The sequence below is a fragment of the Pleuronectes platessa genome, chromosome 2, assembly GCF_947347685.1.
Source record: "Pleuronectes platessa chromosome 2, fPlePla1.1, whole genome shotgun sequence".
NCBI lineage: Eukaryota > Metazoa > Chordata > Actinopteri > Pleuronectiformes > Pleuronectidae > Pleuronectes > Pleuronectes platessa.
Genome location: NC_070627.1, coordinates 9,705,566 through 9,727,443, shown reverse-complemented (window position 1 = coordinate 9,727,443; position 21,878 = coordinate 9,705,566). Strand labels below are relative to the sequence as shown.

The window sequence follows — 21,878 nt, the reverse complement described above, 5'->3', positions numbered from 1 at the left end:
TTCAGAACTGCCCACCCTCTGATTGGAGGACAACTGCTCTACCTCTCAGCCACATGTGCTTATGTAACCACTGAGCGTTGGAATCTGTAAACACAGACGTACAGGACAGGCCGCAGCTAAACAACAACACCCGCCCATCTGCCCGTCTCTCTCTGCAGATGAATCTGTCCTGAGCCTCGGTCACCCAGACTGGACACCGTGTCGGGACTCAGGACCCGATACGCTGAGCGAGGTCAAAGGGAAACCGGGGTTACATCATCCCTGTCTCCGCATCGTTTACTGACAAACCTGCTGCCTTATTTATTTATTAAACGTCCTGTGACACACGCCTCCTCTTTTGGAATGGTGTTTTTGTCAGGCTAATCCCTGAAGGGAAAACGAGGTAATGCCTCTTGATCTGATGTAGATGAGCAGAAGCCATTAGGGCTGCACACAGGGAGACACATAAAACGTTACAGAACATTGCTAAATTTAAAACCACTCGCTAAAACTTCTCATCAGCAGTAAACCCCACCCTGACCTCGCAGAATTTTTTTTTGAACTTCCACTTTTTCATAGTTTCTCCTGTTTGTTGTAAACTTTTGATTGAGGAAGTTCATCTGTTGTTTCAGGCGTGAAGGTTGTAGGAATTTAAGCAACTCTCATTGCAATGGACCCGTCCACCGATTCAGTGACGACATCCACGAGATAAAGTGACATGAGCTGCGTGATCCAGATTGTTAGGGATAAGCATTTTGCATCTCAAGGTTGCGTTGCCTCAATGTTGCGTCAGTGTTTCAAATTTAATGTAGCTCATCAAAATCATACGCACATGATCAAAGCAGTGATATCCCATCAAGTCGGTTTGAGGTGCATTCTGTTGACCTATATGTGTCAGTTCTCATACAGCGGAACATGTGTTAGAAAACAGGAACCTTACCAATGATATATAATGCATATCTGTGCCACATGTAAATGAAGCAGGTGTAAGAACCAGCACAAGTTGTTCTCTACTCTGGATTCAAATGGTTGTGATCCTTATCATGCTGACTCTCGGGTGCATTAGTCCGAAAAGAATAACTACATTTTGAGTTTTTAAGTTGAATTCATTTAAATTTTATTTTACATACTGATACCCTTAAGGATGAACCTGTGTACTTTTTACCCCTTTTACATATCTTCTATATGAGCTGCAACAAGTTGACAATTCCTGGCTTATTCAACAGAAAAAAAGGCTGATAGTCAACAAATGGTTCATCTTGATTTGATGATGATGAAGGTTTCATCAAATGGTTCATCTCTAACAAAATTATTCTCTGGTTCCAGCCTTTCAAAAGACAGCATTCCGTGCTTATCTCCGTTTCATTTAATTGTAAATGGAATATCTTTGATATTGATTAATCCATAATGCAAATAGTTATATCATATCAAATGTGTTTGTTATAGCAAATATATCCTCCCTTTATAAAATAGGATGCATTGTAAAATCAACCAGTGGTCGTCAATGATGATGTACACAAGTAACTTTATCAATTTGCACCTACACTTGTGCATTAGCTCTCCTCCGTATTACAAACATTTGGATTAGTTGTTTTTGCTGCTTTCATCCAAACGCATTGGTAATAATGTGCTTAAAAAGGGTTAATAATTCATTAAATCCAAAGTATTAGAAATAGAACATTGAACTCCCCCGGCCGCTCTTTACTTCACAACTTACAAACAGAGGGTGTTGGACAGCGGTTAACGTGTCATTCTGCTGTGGTGATTCAGCTGAGCTCACCTTCCTGGTTGAGCGGTTGTGCTTGACACCCAGTCGAGCTGATAAACCAGCTTCTCTCTAGAATGGGGAAGTAGAGACGGGCCGAGACGAGAGGGAGAGATGAGTGGTTTCTACATTTTCACACACGGCATGAGCGGAGGACTTTAACTCGACACATGAGACGCAGTCAAGAGACGAAGGTTGTTCTCGATTGTTTAACTGGGTGATTTGTGATAATGAGCACCTATAATGTAAGTTAACTTTTATATTCCTACACAATATTATTATGTTATTCTGATTGCTTTTTTTCTCTTAGCAGCACGTGGCTTAAGCTGGCTTTTTTTTTTCCTCAGAGGTGTTAGAACCGACTTTGACATTCTCAGAAGAAGCTGATGTGACTGTCTTAATGTGGGTGTTTGTGATTTGTGGCCCGGTTCAACAACTAAAAGTCCCCATGCCATTTGAAAGGCTGGAACCAGAGAACCATTTTGAATGTCTCACTCTTACTGAGCAACTGCCTCTCATTAGCTTCAGTTGAAAACTTGCAAGTGTGTGTGTCACGGCGAATGAAAGAGCATTTTGGCCTGGCAGGATGGGGTGGGGGGGGGGAGGGGGTGTAGAGAGGTTTCACTGCTGGTGTGACAGTTAGCCGGGGCCTCATTGCCTGAAGTAACAGATAATCTGTCAGCATCCTGTTGCTCATGTGGGTGTGTAATTTACCCAAATTGCTGTCATTCTGCCTCACACCCATTGCTGCACAAATAGAGACCACTCTTGTTTCCCCCAAGTTAAAACATTCTCAGATCTTTACTGCCGGTACGCAGAAAATTGAGACGACTTGTGTTTTAAATTTGCTTTAAATATAAATGTTGTCTGTTCATGTGCGATTCCTGTGTTTTTCTTCCTGCATCACTCTTCCTCCTGTCTCTCTCTCTCTCTCTCGGCAGCTGTCATCCGATGTGCTTTTCGGGAGCCACCAGAGGAAAAATGACTGTGGCTGGCAGAGGAAACAGGTGAAACTCTCCTCCACCTGCTGCACTCTTTCATAGCCAGAGGCCGTCTCATTCACCTTGACTCTCACCTTGTAAAAAAAAACAATAGTCAAAAGATTAAAGTAACAGATAAAACCCTGCACCAGCTTTACATATTCTGTCTACACATCATCATGCATTTGTTTAACAAATCAGGACACCAGAGATCTCTGCTGGCTTTATTTTCCACCTTGCCTCTGTCACAGCATTAGAGAAAATCCTACTTCATGTTCTGCTCTCATACAACACAATAACTCATACATGAATATCTATAGGTTGCTTTGCTTATTGCGCTTTAAAAAAAACCAACTTTAATGGCAACTCCTGCTATTGTTTGCATGTCTGGCTGTGATAAGGTAATCCTAAGTGTTTTGTCAGCACTCAAAGGTCTTTTGATGGAGGGTATTTTCCTCATGAAAATCAATGAACTTGAGTCCTTAGATTTGCAAAAACTGCATTTCCACTGTATTACTGCAAAATACGTTATAATACTGCCAGCTATGCTCTTTAGATTCTCAGAGATCAGCGTTTATGTATATGAAGGTGGTGAAATAGCAACTCATGGTGTAAAAAGAAAGGCTGTTATCCCGGCAGTTCTTACTGCAACATGTTGCATCACAGTGGGGTTTGGGTGCGCTTGGTTTAAAGCCCTTTTAAAGGCCTCATTTTAGCAAAGGAGCAGATTTGGCTCTTAGTGCTAATCCGCCTTGCATGAGGAGATGGCAAACATTAGGAGGGATATTTAGTCTGATTGTTGAAACTGGGTTACAGGGAATCACAAAGGTACTTAATTATGGCTGTTGCTGCAAAAAATTGAATTTGTGTGAATATGTGAATTTATGTGAGATGATTCATTCTACATATGCATGGGATTGTAAGCGTAGATGTTTTGCATGTAATGTCACACGTGTGCATGTATGCATCCTTGTGTCTGTGACAATCTGTCTCTCAGTCGTTCCCGGGAACTCAAGCAAAACTAGTGGAACTTTTTAAGGAAACTACTTTGTCTCCATCTGCTAATGGGCAGAGTTCTCATGATGAGCATCAATGCTTGAGGTCATTGACGTTTCTCAGTTTGCCAGAATGCTTCTATTTGCAGTTCATCAATTACTGTTTGATCTAATGAAGTGCTGCTGCATTGTTCACTCTCAGTGAACTTGCAGCTTAGAGGTGTAGTTTACCGAAAAATGTATATTCACTCATTATCTACTCACCACTATAAAGGAGGGCTGGGTGAAATGTCTGAGTCCACAAAGCACTCCTGGAGTTTTACAGGTAAACGGCATTGCAGCCAAATCCGATTCAATTGAAGCAAATGGTGACGGATTCTTCAAAACGTAAACAAAAAACTAAAGGTGAATGAGTTTCAAACCGGCATTTAGTGGCCCCAATTAATACATTTAAGCCTGTCAGAGACACAGCATCGAAGTGCATTTCCTTATCATCTACATCCACTACAGCAAAACATGACATCAAGGACAATAAGTCAGAAGGTCTTTATCTTAATTGTAACATGGAGTGAAAAGTTCAATGAATGGATCGGAAAACAAAAACAGCAGCAGACACATAATACCTTTTTTGTGGAGTCAGTACTTTAATTCTATTGAATAATATACTGTTAAGGCAACCACACTGTATGGTTCTTTTAATAGTGCGGATTAGAAACGGAAAGTTCCGTGCAGACTGAAGATTGAATATCCTTTATTCCTGTGTTATGCTCAAGGCTGTTCATGCATTGTTTGTATTAAGACTGCAAAGCTCACTGATCTCAGAAGCTCTCAGAAGAAATCGGGGGAGAAACTGCATGATGAGTTTGACCTTTGTGCTGCTCCTTACTGTTGTTTATTTCTAATTTCAATTTTTTTGGGAAATTAGGCTCATTGTTCTGTTGTATTCTGTTTAAATAAGGCAAGAAACTCAATTAAATACTAAAATATATTGTAAATATAATATAAATATACTATATATATATGTCTTTGAACATCTGTTTACAGTTATTATGTGGAAAACTAATCAAATGGGAGTGAGTTGAATCTTTCTCTCTGTTGCTTTACCGTATAATAAATCAATGCTTCTCCCTTGTCTGTCCGTTCCACCGCTGGCCCAAACCTGTGACCCTGAACTTCTAACCCCTGTAAAGAGCATGCAGCGCGCAGCCTCCTCTGACACCCTCAGCATGACGGCATTCAGCAATGCGGAGGCCAAGTGCCGTAATTCTGCCTCCATGCATGATGCCAAGCAGCAGCTCAACCACTCCCAATCTGTGATCCTGCCTGAGAATGGCAAGGTACTCGCCTCCGGGGCAAATACACACGAGCTCGTAAGCCGTGAGACACATGGAGAGACAGGGAGAGCGGAGGGAAACACTGCTCCGGTGCAATGACCACATACTGTTTTTCAGCTGGCCCAGCAGTGCAGAGATTACACCTGTAACGTGACCAACATCGTGGTGGAGCCTCCGTCCCCTGAGAGCTCTCCAGACAGCGACGGCTGCACACCGGTGAGACCACACTGCCTCTTCACTTCACAAATGATATACCTGTACATGTGCAATATCTTTATTAATTTGATATAATGGACTGAGAGTTTGTCTGTCTTTATATATTGTACGCAACACATCCAACTTCATAGATTGTATTCATTCTGTTCTCCTGCCCCTTAATCGGGGCCATACCGCAGTGGGAGACTGTACAGCAGCTCCCCTCCCGCTATTCTTTGAATGATGCAACAGTAGAGTTAAATGGGTTCGCTCAGGATGCAGTGCATTTCACAGAGGAAAAGCCCTCTGCTGCACTTTACTGTTAACATTTGAACATGTCCTCACATACTCTTATTATTATTGAGAGATAATAAATAGTCGGGCTTCTCTTCCCCTCAGGAGTTGGAGAAAGCCGGCCTCTTGAACAAGACAAAGATTGCAGAAGGAGGCCGGAAACTGAGGTGAGGAGACAGGGATCAAAAACAAGGAGTATGTTTTTTGGGGCTAAATACTGACCGAGCAACACACACCTGTCTGTTGGGTTGCAGGAAAAACTGGAGTCCGTCCTGGGTTGTGTTGGTTGGGAACAGTCTGGTTTTCTTCAAAGATCCTAAATCCCAGACACCGTCCAGCTGGGTAAGAGCTCAGAGAAACCTCCTGTTTGATGGTTTAAGTCAAGGTCAGGGTTACGGTCACAGAGTTAAGTTTAGCTGTAATATGTTTTTTATCGACAACTAGGAAATAATTGCATAAGGCCAATGATGTGTTGATTACAAAATCCCCTCCCTAAGTGTGAGTCATGTCAGAATTGCCGATGTTGCTAAATGGACTTCTCTTTTGAAAATGCAAATGGCAACCAATGCAATCAGCTAATTCTTGTCCGAGTTTCTCTCTCCTCATGGGTCAATGCCTGGCAAATGATAAGACATCAGCTTTTGTGATCACGCAAACCTGTTGTCGTTGTATGAAATAATGATTTGATCTAAAAGGGGGAAATACGGAAAAAAAAACATCAAACTCCATTTAAAAAAAATCAATCCACTAAACTGAATGTTGAGAAAATGTTACAAATATGAACCTTTTACATGTTTATTGAAAAACAGAAACCAGGAAACAGTCGCCCTGAGAGCAGTGTCGATTTAAGAGGTGCAAAACTGCAGTGGGCCAATGAGCTGTCCAGCAAGAAGAACGTCTTCAAGGTAAGAGACAAGTAGGATTACGAACAGAAAATCAAGTTAGAAACAAACTTTCATTTTTTTTTATTTAAAACATTTATGTGAACCGACATATGAGGGAGCATGGTTGGAGTGAATAGAAAAACACATTCTGATTATATCTGTCAGTGAAGATTCCTTATGTAGGAGAGAAGTGGACGTGGGAAGCGTACTTTCATCCGGTCACTTATCAACGATGACAGAGAGGAAGCACTCAAAATAGGTCTTACAGTTAAATGTGGCAGAATTAAAATTTCGTCAGAATCATAGAAAATTCCATAGAAGCGGGAAAATACACAGTCAAATCCTTAATGAGGAACTTTGGGGACAGTTTTTCATTGTTTCATATCTAAATTTAGAATTGTTGATGTTTCAGCTGAGGACAGTGACAGGAAATGAGTTCCTCCTACAGTCGGAGACGGACTCTCTGATCAGAGAGTGGTACAAAACCATCCAGAGCGTCATCGACAGGCTGGTGAGACACAGACACACACACATGACACCCACTGAGCTCTACTTAGTAAAGAAGTATTTCACCGTTTGGTCGATTCACAAACCTCATCCCTTCTTTCTTTTACTGAATTTTAAAGATGCAAACTGTTACGCACCTTTCCGTCTTCTTTTCTTTTCCAATTTGAATGTCTTATGTTCTATTCATCGTCTTTTATGTCAATGCAATATAAATAAATGGCCTCACTTTAGGGGACGTGTAAATTCATTTTATAGTGAAAGGATGATGAAAAACCTTTGAACAGCTGAAAACTGTAAAATGTCCCGTTCACACATATGTTGGTCATAAATGTTGAATAAACAAAGTAGTTTCAGTTTGTCACTGCAGCACTCATCAGTGTTGTGCTACTGGCTCCTGTTTCCAATTAAAAAGAAAAAGGTTCATATTAAACCACAGTTTACCACACAGCGGAGTAGGTGGAGGCCAAAAATGGAGTTTAAAGAAATGTGTTTTTGCTTTTTTTTGTTCCACTTCACAAAATTATGTTTACAGGTTGTTTGATTATATCCCATTTAACCAAAAGATTAATTACTGTTTGAAAAAGAAAAAAAATATTGGTCAAAACATCTTAGTAGCTCTATATTAAAAGTAACATTTTGTTTTCTGGTCAAACCACCACTTCTGCAATATGTAAATTCGTCTCTGCTACTGTGTGCAGCAGAGTAGTGGTAAACCAGTTGTAGTCAAAGATACAGGGAGTAGCATAATGTTCATATGTCCTACTCTTGTCCTCCCAGGACCGTGAAAACCCGCTGGACAATGTCCTCCTGTACTCTCTGAGGCGCGCCGGCAGCGTGGAGATGCTGGACCACAGCGGAGATGAGGACGACAGGAGAACAGCACGTAAGTTCTCACCTCATGACGCCGCTCATCGGTCCATTCAGACGTCCCTCCTTCACACGAGCATCACACGGAACCCGTCCCTGTCCTCAACTCCACACAACAACCTCTCACCCCATCATCATCGCCACTTTTTTGTTTTCTTCAAACTTCCACACAGGCTTCTTACATCCCTCCATCCTCTCCTCCATCCTCTCCTCCATTCAGCCCACTTATATTTTCACACGGCCCCCCTGGCAGATAATCCCCCCGTCAGTCCTGTCTCACCTCCGCCGTCGCCCGGCCCTGCCGCTCTTCATCCTCACCACCATCCCCTCTCACCTGCTCTCCTGCCTCGCGGCCGAACGCCCCACACTGACCCCCTCCTCCTCTTCTTCCTCCTTCTCTTCCTTCTGCTCCACCCTCTCCCTTCTTCCCTCTGCAGTCCCTCGCTCGTCGTCCAACCTGGAAAACACGGAGAGGAAGCGAGTAAAGTCGCGACTGAAGAAGCTGATCCTGAAGAGACCTCCACTGCAGACTCTGCAGGAGAAAGGCCTCATTAAAGGTGAGATTTCTTTTTGAAGTCTTCAGTCTATTTGAATGCGTTCGTATCCTTTATTTAGAGGCGATGAATAATGGACTTACAAGTTCTCTTTCTCTCGCTCATGAATTTCACAGCTAAATCTATCCAGTGGACTTTTGTTGTGAAGTTGTAGATATTCTTCCTTTAAGCCGTCACAGTTCTGTGTTCTGTTTTTTTTCACACAGCTTGTCTGTCGATAACACTGTTAGGACATCTGTTATGTGTCTTTCTCAAAAGCTGAAGCAATCCCTGTGCTTTCCATGTTTTTTTTAATGGGTCAGAAGAAGTGAAGTCCATTTTTATGTCCAGGCTGTCATCTGAAAGTAACAAATAATATATAAGTGGATCGAAAAGCCCCTTGAGTGCAGGTCAGGACACGCCTGGGAAATGTTCGTGTGAAAAGGATGTGACTCATATTCTGTGGCCTCTAAATAGAAGGTCGTTTGGGTTTTTCATCTCTGTAGATGAAACCTTTTATAGGCCTTTTAAGCAGCTTTTTGAAAAGATTAAATATGTTAAATTATAGGTTTTTATCCATATTCTAAGCTTAAATTTAGCTTAAATGCAAAAAGCTGCTGTTTGGGGGTATTTTCATTTGCAAGTGATTTATAACAAAAATATCGGACTTTTCCAGCAACTATGAGAGTAGTTGGAAAGTCTGATATAGTTGAATGGGTTGCAGTGAGCTCATTGAATAACCAAGTTCATCAGAGTCCTGATCAGAGAGCCACACACTGGAGTCAGGGCTTGCATTTGATTTCTCTCAACCTATAGAATATATACAGTGCAAGGGTTGAGTTGCATCATCAAGTGTGAGCCTTCATCTCTGGGAGCAAAGTCCAACGTATAGGTTTCCTCCCTCAGCGAACTATCTCGTCTTAAGATTAACGCTTTTAGCACTTACATCACGTCTGTTATGTGAGAAAAAAAGTTCACAGTAACATGAAAACTGTGCGTGTGTTTACTCTCCAGATCAGGTGTTCGGCTGTCGTCTGGAGATGCTCTGCGAGCGGGAGAAGAGCAACGTCCCTCGCTTCGTCAGACTTTGCACCGAGGCCGTGGAGAGGAGAGGTGAGAGTCACTGCAGAGGGACGGCTCCTGCTGATGGGATCTGAAGGAGCATCAGTCTCTACACCTGCTGTTCAGAGCAAATCATCAAACAGAAATTTACAGGAGAATGTTTTTGATTTCAAGAAAGAAAGTCCACTCAATTTTGCACAGATTATGACAGTTGCCAGAGAGAGATTGATATTGGAGAAAATTGAGTCTTGTTTAGAAACAGTTCTGCAGGTAAATATTTACATTCGTTCAATTGTGATTTGATGACGAGAGCTTTATAAACTTAGTTTTGATGATTTGAATATTTCTAGGAAGCAGTTGCAGATTGAGACATTTGCGTTCAAGGTGTGACACACTGAAAAAACCTGATGGTTCTCATAGCTATAATATAAAATTACTGTGGGAGAAAAGGAAGTAGTTTTCTTCAGCTCAGTACTAACAAGTATGTCTTAATGGAGGAGAGCTGTTTCTCCCACTCCCCATTAAACTGAATCTTTACTGAGAGTCGAAGTTTAAAGGGTTTCTGATATGGAAGGGCAGCTCACAATTATTTTCATCATCAATTAATCTGGAATTTATTTCCTTGATCAATCCATAATTTAAAGTATGTAAAATGCAAAAAAAATGGTGGAATTTTGTCTGGCTAACCCTAGATATTCAAAAATTATCATAGTAGAAAAACAGCAAACATTGATCTGAGGAGACCTGATTATGAGGTTATTTCATTTTTGCTTAGACTACGTCTTAAATAGCTAATCTATTATCAAAATATTTTCCTTTTTCTCAAATAAAAAAACAGACCATACAACCTGGACCAATGAAATTGTGTTAGAATCACAACAACATGGAAATAAAAATCAACTATATTCACGGTTCTGGTGCATATTAACACAGCTGGAGGGAGGCTGTGTATTTTATAACCTTATCATGATGCATGAACTGTCACTCAGTGGCTCCTTGTGAGTGTGAAGCTGTGTAGTCTAAGCTCACTGCAAGAGTGAAACAATCAGTGTTTCACAAAGGCTCACTTGTTCTTCACTTTATATCATCATATGTTATCGTGGGAAAAGCAGAAACTCATTAAACGTGTTGTGTTAAGAGGAAGTTCAGTTTCGACCAAAATGGGCCTTTACTTTATTCAAAAGTAGTACACAAATATAGTAGGTGTGTGTTTGTGTGTGTGTCTGTGTTTGTGTGTCTGTGTACCTACAGCCTTGTGTCTTATATTGCAGGACTGGACACCGATGGTATCTACAGAGTCTCAGGAAACCTGGCAGTGATTCAGAAACTCCGCTTCCTGGTGAACCACGGTGAGGATGACGGGGAGGAGGAGGAGGGGTCACACTGAACAGATTGTGATGATTAATGCTGATATTTTCTGGCAGGTGGAAAAAATCATTACATCTTTATCCCATTCATCTTCTTCTTTTTTTTTTTAACTTCAATTCAAGACAATCCTCCCTGATGCTCTCTTGTTTATTCAGATTGTACATAACGATTAAATATGAGTCATTTCACACACACACATACACACACACCTCTTTATCCCTGCGTGGAATCTATACCTCTCTCACTGCCCGTGCACCACATCCTCTTGATGAAGTGAGGAAAAGCTGACTGAGTAACTGTTTTCCGCAGAGCGAGCGGTGACTACTGACGGCCGCTACATGTTCCCAGAGGAGTTGGTACAAGGTAGATTCAGACGGACGAGGAGAACAGTGGCTTTCATGTATAAGTGCTGGCCCCGGCTTGTTTCTTGTGCATTATTTGTTGCATAATGCGAACAGATCTCCGTCAAACACACACACACACACACACACACACACACACAGACTAACACGCCGAGCTGAGCTGTGTAGCGCCGACGTGCACTGAACGATGAAAGTTTGGTGCTTGTGCTACCATTTGCTTAATGTGTGTGTGTGTGTGTGTGTGTCCCTCAGGCTCTTCTGCTTTAAGTTTTCTGATGTAATAACAGGGAGCAGGTTGTACAGAGAGCTGCGGCACGGTGCACGGCTGCCACCAAGTGGAGGAAACGGAGAGTGCAGCAGCTTGTGTGCTCGGAGGCGCTCCAGTCCCACATAACATCTCACTGACTAATGCTTCTCTTCATAAACGTGATGGACATGTTTTTGTCTTTTTATATTTGAACCATTTATCTCATTGACACCGAGGTCAAATTAAAGCTGTTGTTTTCTTTGGATCCATTTGGAGAAGCACTAGTCAGGCCTGGATTTTTATAAAGAGTGTGTGTGTGTGTGTGTGCTTGTGTGTGTGTGTGTGATTTGTGTGACTGTCTCCTCTTCCTCTCACAGAGCATCTCTATCTCCCTCCTGCAGCTACAAGCCTTCATGTTCCGCCTCAGCCCCTGACGTGAATTCTCGCTCTGTTTACGTTCCTCCGTTTACACGACGCCGTGACTGTAACTCCACTTATTTTTCTCTCTCTCTCTCTGAATTCAAACTCTTTTGTCTTTCCTTCACGTATTGCCCCACTTTTCCTTCACTTCCTCTGACCCTGTCTGTCTGAATTTCTCGCCGTTCCCCTCATCCTCTCTCTCCCTCCCTCCCTCCCTCCCTCCCCGTCTCTCAGAGGAGAAGCTGAATTTGGACGCGAGTGAGTGGGAGGACATCCATGTCATCACAGGGGCTTTGAAACTTTTCTTCCGCGAGCTTCCCGAGCCTCTGGTGCCCTACGGCTTCTTCACAGACATCGTGGAGACAGTCAGTGAGTGACCACTTTCAGCCCCAATCAGGCTCCACTTCTCTTTCACTCCCTCCCCCTGAACGCTGCGTCGGAGCATCAGTCAGAGCCGCTCGTCTTTGATCCGTCTGAGAAAGAGATTAAAGAACTTTGTCGGTTGATCTCATCACTGTGTACAAAGCTTGTATGAAATTAGAACTAAATAGCAGCAAGAATTATGTATACATCATTTATACATGAGGTGAGATGGCTTTTTTTTCCAATTCCAAATATTTCTCATCTTTAATTTTACTGAGAGGACGATTATAGATTTAATATTCCCTGCAATGACATGATCAGCATCTGATCTCACACACACACACACACACACACACACACACACACACACACACACACACACACACACACACACACACACACACACACACACACACAGGGGACTATAATCTCACCTCATTATATTTCCCCTGACGCTGTTTTATTCGGAATAGTCACAACACTGCTGTGGTTGAAATGTTTTCCAAAGCCGTACACATAAGTATATATTTTTAAAGATACATAAAGACATTTTTATAGCCGCTTTATAGTATGAAGACAAAGATGTTTAAATGAAAATGACGCTTCCTGAGATGAAACGTAGATGAATTCTGAGGCGAGGAAAGAGTAATTACATCCTGACACAGCGGGAATTTATTGAGCTGCATCAAATTAAAATGAAGCGATGGTTTCTCTGCAAAAAAAGAAAATTTAAATTACAGATCTTCACATATTCATAGTTGCGCTTGTTCATACTGTAAATACACTTTGACAACTTTATTTAAAGGATGAGGCTGGTGTTGTTCTATTTATATATATTTTTTTATTGTGAGCAGATCCCATGAATGAAGAAAAGCGGCAATGTGTTGTTTTTGTTGGTTTTCATTACTTTACGGCTTCTCCAGCCTGCCTGTGGCACTAAGGCTCAAAGCCCATTCACTCGTACTGACGACAGAAATCTTAAATATGTGCCACAAATGTCTTAACAAAGATTCTGTATTCTCCTTCAAAAATATAGTTTAGGTTGTGTATAACAAATCCTTCTCAGATTTAAGTTAGTTTCATTTATCAATTCGTATTGTGTGCGGCAGCAATGTGTCTGTGGGATAACTTCCCTTTATTGTCTGTTTTCAGTGAGTGAGGTCGTAAGAGGTCATCCACATTTCATTTACTGAAGACCGTAGATCAGTGTTTATCTCCCAAGACACAGCTGGTCCATTCCCATCTGCAGTGACCATGGCAACCAAAGTTAGAGAGGAGGCTCTCATAGATAAGACAGACAGAGACTGGGAAGGGAAACACCCCAACACCCAGTGTCTGCGAGTCTCAGGGTCGTTGGAATAAACATCATGAGTTGATGTTTACGATTAAATTGAATTTCCAGTAGAATATTAATAAATATGTATATAAGGGTTAAAGCATAAAGGTATGGATGTGAGGAGTTTTACCCAATTGGATTTTTTCACCTGTAAATGCTGGGGTTTATTTTGACTAGTTAATGGTTAAATAGTTCATGGTCTGTATTTATATACTGTTTCTCTAAATGACCACTCAAAGCACGTAACAGTACAGTTTTCCTTTTCACACACATTGTCCTACAGTGTTTCTCCAGTTTGTGCAGCACTTTCTCTATCATACATCATTCACGCACTTCTGGCACAGCCGTTAGGGCCAATTTGTGGTTCAGTATCTCGCCCGGGGGCACTTCGGAACGTGGAATGGAGGAGCCGCACCAAAGTGTAGCGAAGTGAACTCTGTAACCAACGCCAGCCCTGATTTTGTGCTCATCTCTTTTCTCCTGCAGTCAGTAAATGCTTCACTTAAAGACTACTGAAGTCTCAAGAAAACAAGATTTCCTCCACAAGAGATTTAATTAAGTGCGCCTCCATTTAAATCTGTTGAATTAGTGAATAAACCAAATCAAACTCTCACACAACACTCACTAATCAAGGTTCTGATCTTTTCATGGGATTCGTTGACATGAAGAAAATTGCTAAATATCTCCAAACTCTTTATCTATGTGCTTCAATTAGATAGCAAATAGTAGCAAATTGGCCGTGACCTCTTTTGATACTACGGTGTATCATGATATCTTTTGACTTATCCTAAAACTGGAAATAATCTGCATTTTAATATAGATTACATTCAGTAAGACATTTTGCATATCAAGAAAAAAAAAGTAGTGTAAAAATGTAAATGTATTCATGTGTCTGCACAGGCTGAGATCAGCACTCTTCATCAAACCACGGTGGTGATAGTGGATAATTGCGAGCTGCTGTATCGAATTACATGTTGGAGGCTATTAAAGTACATGTGATGTCAGTTAACGGATGTAAATCTACTTTTTGGATGCTAATACAGGAATGTGACATCATGCAAAGGATAACAATGCGTTGCGATCTGACCTGTGTGTTGCTCTTTGTCGCAGAGATGTCGGACCACATGGACAAAGTGGATCGTCTGAAGTGTCTGCTGCTCAACCTGCCCCCCCCGAACCACGACACACTGCTGTTCATGTGCCGCCATCTTAGACGGTGAGAGGGTGGGATTGGAACCATGTGCAGTAAATATATCTGCTGTTGTGACTGTCCTCATCTTCGCTCTGTTTGCCACGCAGCCCTGATGGTTTCAGGGTTAGTTCATAAGGCCGAATATTCCCCAGGCACATTTCGGCCGTGAAAGAATGAACCACATGCCCTCGAAGGGGAAATCAAGTCTCCTGCTTCTAACTTTTCCTTTAATACTGACCACAAGATGGTGTAGTTCCCTTGTGGATGTCAGGGATTTCTGTCGGGGATTGTTCGTCGCTCGGAGCATGCCAGCGCCGCTCCAGGATCGCACTGTTGTTAAGTTTGGGTCGTCTGAAGATGAAAAGGCTGGAGGAAGATGAATGGTGCACAATGTTTTGTGAGCCAGTTCCTTTTACAGTACATAAAATGTGTGTTTTTATACCGCTTATGGTTTTTCCTTCCACTCCAGGGGTGAGTGTTCGTGTTCTGAGGCCGATGTTTGTGCCAGGGTGTGGTGGGCCCCATGGATTTGTCAACTCTGTGTCTTTCTCTCATTTTCTCTCCGCTGTCATCCCCCCGCCCCCCTCCCCCTTCTGTTTGTCATTTATCATCTTCTTGTTCAATCAACCTCTGTCGCCTCCTCTCTTGCTGGCTTGCCACCATTGTTTCCTCAAGTCCTCTCTATCCTCTTCCCTCTCTTTTCGCTCTCCTCTTCCTCTTCCTCCCTTCTTCCTCCCCTTTCTCCTTTTTCTTCCATTCCCCCCCCCCCCCCCCCCCCCCCTGTGCCTTCCCTCCGCTCTCCTCCTTGCCTCGAAGGTCCCATGGGAGCCTTGTGGTTCGTCTGCTGGAAGGCATACCGACACCACCGCCGCCACCACTGGAACCTCTCTCTTTTCTCTCTCTTCGCCCTCTCCCTCGTTCGCTACGTTTTTTTTCTCTTCCCTTTCCTCTCCTCTCCTCTCTCTCTCTTCTTTCCTCCTCTCTTTTTAATGTGGAAGTTTTGAGCAATTGCTGGCTGCTTCTGTGGCTTGGTGGGAATGGCATTTTTAGAAGAATGCCTCATGCTGTGGCTTTAACCCATTCCTGAGTCTCCCCAGATCACACACACACACACTCAAAGACACCAGGATAGGTCGATACACTTACAGGCTCATGAACACTTACATGCATGTATCTACTTTATAAAAATGTTCAAAGGCATGAACATGCATGCAAAAACTGAAAAGTTTCAGTCCTGAGTTTGCAAGATTTATGTCACACGTTGACCACATATATACACGTGTAATTCCAAAGATTAACTTTAACAAGACTAAATGTCTACAGCAGTAACAGTTAGTAACTAAATACTAATATCCTAACAATGTATATCATGGTCAAGACCTTAGTAGCCTATCATCTGTTAGCATGCTAACAATTTTCGCACTTAAAACAAAGTACAGATGAGACTAATCCAAATATCATCAGCTTCATAGGTTTCTTGCCATAAAGCTGTTATTAGACCATTTTAGATTTTGACCTGCTTTGGTACTTTAATCCAAAGTGGCTGAAAGCTTCAGTACAGCAGGAAACCTGAAGGAGAGGAGGTATGATCTTCAAGAGGACAAAAGAGGATTAGCTCTGATAGCATTTGGAAGCTCGGAGCACCGTCGGAAAACCATAAACGATACTGAGATGTCCTTGTGTTCAAGGATGGCAATGCCAGACCACGTTCCTTGGAGGAATGCAGTGGCTGAGCACAAGGTTGTATAATTGAGTTTTAAGTAGTGGGGTGCAGAGCCCAAAGCCATTGGATTATGATTTAGGTGGCCATGGGTGGCCAGTGGACATAAATTTATACCAGAGTGACATGTGCCTTTATGGGCTGATCAAAGTTGCGGCGTCACATTCTGGACTATCTGAGTTTTCCTGTATATGTATAGGAGACCTGCCAGAAGGGCTTTGCATTGGTCGAGGGCAAAGAACCATGGTTTGCAAAAGCGGCCCAACCAGGATGCAGATGCAAAAAGGTCAGATAAGCATAGCTGGTCATCACACACACACGTTTCACACAACTTTGGCTGGGTGAGACATAAATACATTTTTCTATCCATGTAAAAATAATTGTTTGACATACAAGCTGAGATCTAGCGGGGGTCTTGTGGCAGGGACGACAGCTATAGTCGGGTATCATCTGGAGCAGTGATATGAGAAGCCGTGCATGAAGATGACTAGACCCAAGGAGGTGGTGTCCTGAGCTCTGGGGCAACCAAGACGAGAGCGAGGACTGAGCTGCAGCTCCGGCTCTGCATCTGACGACTGCATCTAAGCAACCAACTGCAAATAAACGGGCACGTGCATTACCAGTGTAGATGATTTGGGGTTTCAGGTGTGTTAGAATTAAAGGAGATTGTGTTTTTAGTCATTCTCTTGCCCACAATATCAGTCTGATCATGATTGGTGTGTGTTAGTCGCTGTTGGATTCAATCTCTTGATTCTTGACTTCCTGGTGCCTGCAAGTTGGCTCACAGCGCCACCTGCAGTTGTGGTGGAGGGAGGATATTTGTGAGGAAATCCTCTGCATGACCAACGGTGTGGTATTTGTAGCAAAAGTCACATGATATTTTATTATGTCTTAATGGTATATATTTTTTTGAACTTGCAGAATATATACTTTAAGTCGCGCATTAGTTTGTCAGATGTGTTTTGTGTTTGCAAAATAGAATGCATTAGTTTGTTAATGCTGTTTGTATTTGCAAACCACACTGTGTTTGCAAGTGAATGGTGGGGAATGAATGTTTTAACCAAAATGTATACTGGTCCATTTACTTTCTGCTGTGATTTTTCATTCTGAACCACAAAGTTTACCCTCCTGGTGTCTCCAGAAGAAGTTTTACTGAATCACCAGCATTCATCATCTATTCATTTCTGTTTGAAATGTCATGACAATTCATCTAGTAGTTTTTGTTGGTGTTTTAGGTTTCATTAAGAATTCTATTTTTCTCTCTTTTATTCATTGCAGAGTGCTGGAAACGTCAGATTCCAACAGAATGACCACACAGAACATCGGCATTGTGTTTGGGCCGACGCTGATGCGCCCGGAGAGGGACAACGGCAACATGGCGGTGAATATGGTTTACCAGAACCAGGCGGTGGAGCTCATCCTCAGCGAATTCGACCACATCTTTGGAAGGAGAGGCCCCCCTTGATCTTTTTCGGACAGCGCTTTGGGGGGGAGGCTCCTGCAGATCAGACGAAAGCACAAGTAGTGCAGCGTTTGTCCTCTTCGCCTGTTGACTCATATGGTGTAAAATGGATTTCACATCAAAAGATAATTATGGGGTAAAAAGAACCAGGACAGAAAGCTGCTAATCATGACATCTGGCCTCCATATAAAGCCATGTGAAAACAATAATAGTAAAACAAGCCAACTTTTTAGCTGCAATACTTGTGCCTTTGCCTGCAAATGTGGAGCCCAGCCCCGCAGGTCTTTACTGCGTGAACAGACGCCTCCTTGTCACTTTTCCTTCATGTTTCAGACTTGATCATGACAAATAAAAAGCCATACAAAGTGATGAATCTCCTCCAGCCTCCTCAGCAAGCTTTGTTTTAAACAGTTATTTTTCAAAGTATGAGATGAAAGGTGGGGGTTTTTTTGACAAAAAGCAAAAACCATCTCACTGTGAAAACAGCAGCACCTCTTGATGGCAGGTTCGACAGATCCAACCTGCAGCGTAAGAGTAGGTAAACTGTAAATTATGCAGAGAAGCAGAAGGCAAGCTGGGCGTGTAGATGTGTCGGCATCTCCACAAGTTAAACAGTGTTCAGAAATTTCATTTGAAGGAACTCTTCACAGATATGAGCATAGGTTCAGTGATGGGGAGATTGTGCCAACAGGGCATCAAATGTTCCTTTGTACCAACTTTGTTGTGTTTGGATCCTCAGAGTTTCTTTTATAGTACAATTTCAGACATGTCTCCTATTTCTATTAGTGCAAACTCCTCAGATTAGGTCAAAGATATTAAGTTGTAAATATGTGACATAGTGTGTTTGTCAACTTGTAGCACATACAGTATGTAGCCTAAAAGATAATATATTGGCCACTTTCAAACTGATACGTTTCCTTTGAAAGGAGCGGTGTGCTGTTGAACAAATGTTACTCGGACCTGATTGTTATAACTCTCCTGCAATAAACACAAAAACAATCTGAATAAAGTGATTGGATCTGTTTTTGTTGTACTTGGCCTGTGTGCGTCCATCAGGTTGTTTGTGCCGAGGGATGGGTTGCATGAGAGATAAAGTGTGTGGAGGTATGTGGGCGTCTCACGACTTGGCGGTTGGAGGCCTCCCCTGTGATTGGTGCAAATGCTGCTTTTAATAACAGAACAAAAGAGGAACTGGAAATGCATATGTTTAAAAAATGTGGATTCTCCCTCCCCAAAAACCCTCTCACTCTCTCTCTGGCTCTGTGGCTTTGGTAATTTTATATTGACTGTGGGTTTGGCAAAAGACGAAAAGGAGCAGAGAAGAGGCACAGGGGTGGAGGGCGGGGGTCTCGTAGACTCTGCAGAGTTTTATTAGATGTATTTATTCATTTTTATGCTTGTTTTATTTCAAGTCATGTGAGCGTGCGAGGAGGGGCTAAATGGAAGTGATCATTGTGTGCAAGGTTCGAAACGTTTTCTACTTAATTTCTACTCAAACAGACAATTGCACTTGTTTATTTTTGTTTAAGGACTCGTCACATTAACCGTATCTCCCGCAGTCATTAGTGCACTCTCTGTGATTCTTTCTTTGTGTCCCAGAGCCTCATATTAAACTATGCAAAGAGGGTACAGCATCGTGAAAGCATTAATTGATTCAACGTTTCTTAAAGTAGTTTATTGTATGTTTTGTTCTCCAAACTGAAGGGATATTCCATCAATAAAAACCCAGAGGAACAAAGAACTGCCGTCGAGCTCTGTGATGTGTGTTTTCTTTCACTTTGGTGTGATGCTGCTAATCACTCCCTAAAATTAGAGTCAGTCCGTAAAGAGACACAATCACACACCCGCCCTTCTGATCAGCAGCCGTGAAAGTCAGACTCTGCTGCTCTTCTACTTCACTTTTTTAAATAAATGTGCTCCCGGCTACAGATTACTGAACCGTGGACTGATGACAATATGTGGGCCAACATTAGCTTTTCATTTTGTTATCTGCACAACTGAAACAAAAATAATTCCTGTAAATAAAAGAAAAATAAATATGTGTAGTGTTTTTATCCGTCACATGTTGTTTTTTTTCATTAAATCTTCACAGGTTAGATTTAAAATCAACCACTTTGTCAGATACTTTTTCTAAGTGTCATCTACAATACTGTGCTGGAGCAGTGTTGCCTGGGGCCCATGGTGGGTGAAGTTAACTCTACTCTCTAACAAAGAGCAGATATTCTGCAGTTTAGGCTGAGCCGCCGTAACAATGTCCTATAGGCAGGAATATACAGTTAATATGCTCCTACATCCTGAGGCAAAAAAGCCTGTTTAAAATGTTGAACATAATATAAGTGGCTCTTAAATGTTGGAATGAGCTCCCCATCGACATCAGGACATCAGAAAGAATACATACCTCTTCCGACTATACCTTGAATAACATTTTGAAACTAACAATTTAGTAGCACTTAAATGGCACTTACGTTGGCCCTTTGTAGTTTTGCTTTATTTTTGAAGAAATTGTACTTTCTTGATTCTTGTTGTTCTGGGTTTGTACCCTCGGTGTAGAATGCACTTACTGTAAGTCAGCTAAATGTAATGTAATGTAAAAGTATATAATAATATTTCACTGGTACAATGCTGCTGGTTGACGTTAGCACCTGTGAGAATCTAGTATACGTTGTTTTCCAATTGTATTTGGTCAATATCTGTCTCAATACAGAATACTTCCGGGTGTGGGGTGCCGGCCAACTGGAGGTGAATGTGGGTCCTGAAAGTTTCGGCAACCACGTGACCTGAGGCTGCTCTTTAATTGGTTGTTCCTGATTTCCCATGGAGCGCAGCGCTCTGCCACTAGGACCATAGGACACTCCCACTTTTATTCACAGCCAACAAGTATTGATTTATTTTATTTTTTAACCTATTGTGATTGGTCGATGCCGTCTCAGGTACGTCAGACGTCACTAAGTTACTTCCGGTGCGAGCTGACCGGCGTCAGGGGGAGCTGCGGTACATCCGGTGAGTTCTTTACAAAAACACCTCAACAAGACAAAAAGAGGATAAAGCAGCTTGATTTACAGTATCAGGTGACGAGGAGCTCACCCCCTCTTCCTGCTCTACTTCTGAGAAACAGAGGTGACTCACTGGATGTGGTTTGACTAAAGTCTTTTACTGCTTCACCTGTTTGACCTAAAACATCTCACTGAGAAATGCAAACGCCATGAAAGTTGCCACCCTCACTCCGAGGCTCCATTTTGGATGCAGGCTACAGACCTGACGTTTTGTGCTGTTTTTTTTTGTCGAGTCAGGCTTCAGTTTGTTTGGTTCTTCCAAACTCATCAGGCTTTCGCTTACAAACGACTTTTTACAAGCAAACGAGAGTGAATTGGACCCTCCCTGTATAAATAAAGGTGGAATGAATGAAGAGACGTCCTGTGATGACACACAGGTGCCATGTTGCTCCGGTGGATGAACAGTATCTCTACTTAATTAATCTATAGCTGTGTTCATTCTGAGGTCTGTTTACTTTGTGACTGTTGTCCCTGCGAATTGAAACTTAAAAAAGCTCAGAAGCAAATATGACAACCAGTTGCTCAGGGGGTCGGCCTGTCGCTTCTGTCTGAGTAAGTCGAGGCAGCTCTCCGTTAGACGTCCTCTTACTCATGAGTCCAAGACAAATGTCATAACATCCCCTTAATGTTGCTAAATGATCTGACCTACGTCACAGCATGGGGTTTGTTAATGTTATGGTTTGCTGATTGTTTACTCAACCTAATGTTTAAAGTTCAGTGTATCAGGTATCCGCGGAGATGCTCAACCCCATAATGCCCGCCCTCCCCCCCCTCCGCCGCACACACCGAGCTGCCACCTCCGATGAATCATCATGCAAATCGATCGTGAGCGCTGATGGGAACCGCTGCTGCGATGGGAAACTGAGCAGCAAACCTACAGAGATTATGGCATTTGATCACTCTATAATTTAAGGCCCCGTCTGATTTTATATATAACCCAATATATTTCATAGCCACTGA

At 42.2% G+C, this 21,878-nt stretch overlaps 1 protein-coding gene across 5 annotated transcripts in view; it reads left to right on the top strand.

Moving 5' to 3' along the window:
- The window catches only part of arhgap9 (Rho GTPase activating protein 9), a 41,369-nt gene extending 22,480 nt beyond the window's left edge, over positions 1-18,889 (top strand). For 2 of the 5 annotated variants that reach the window (XM_053435489.1, XM_053435490.1), the window contains exons 7-21: positions 2,686-2,751; positions 4,910-5,056; positions 5,171-5,269; positions 5,648-5,709; positions 5,797-5,884; positions 6,352-6,447; positions 6,839-6,937; positions 7,711-7,816; positions 8,238-8,357; positions 9,348-9,446; positions 10,667-10,744; positions 11,073-11,126; positions 12,027-12,161; positions 14,602-14,707; positions 17,682-18,889. In XM_053435489.1, coding sequence (XP_053291464.1) covers positions 2,686-2,751; positions 4,910-5,056; positions 5,171-5,269; positions 5,648-5,709; positions 5,797-5,884; positions 6,352-6,447; positions 6,839-6,937; positions 7,711-7,816; positions 8,238-8,357; positions 9,348-9,446; positions 10,667-10,744; positions 11,073-11,126; positions 12,027-12,161; positions 14,602-14,707; positions 17,682-17,868 — 1,542 coding nt within the window. In that variant the 3' untranslated portion in view covers positions 17,869-18,889. The remainder of the gene's footprint in view (positions 1-2,685; positions 2,752-4,909; positions 5,057-5,170; positions 5,270-5,647; positions 5,710-5,796; positions 5,885-6,351; positions 6,448-6,838; positions 6,938-7,710; positions 7,817-8,237; positions 8,358-9,347; positions 9,447-10,666; positions 10,745-11,072; positions 11,127-12,026; positions 12,162-14,601; positions 14,708-17,681) is intronic. The other 3 variants (XM_053435493.1, XM_053435491.1, XM_053435492.1) reach the window with 2 other exon arrangements.
- Positions 18,890-21,878: the final 2,989 nt, after the last annotated feature.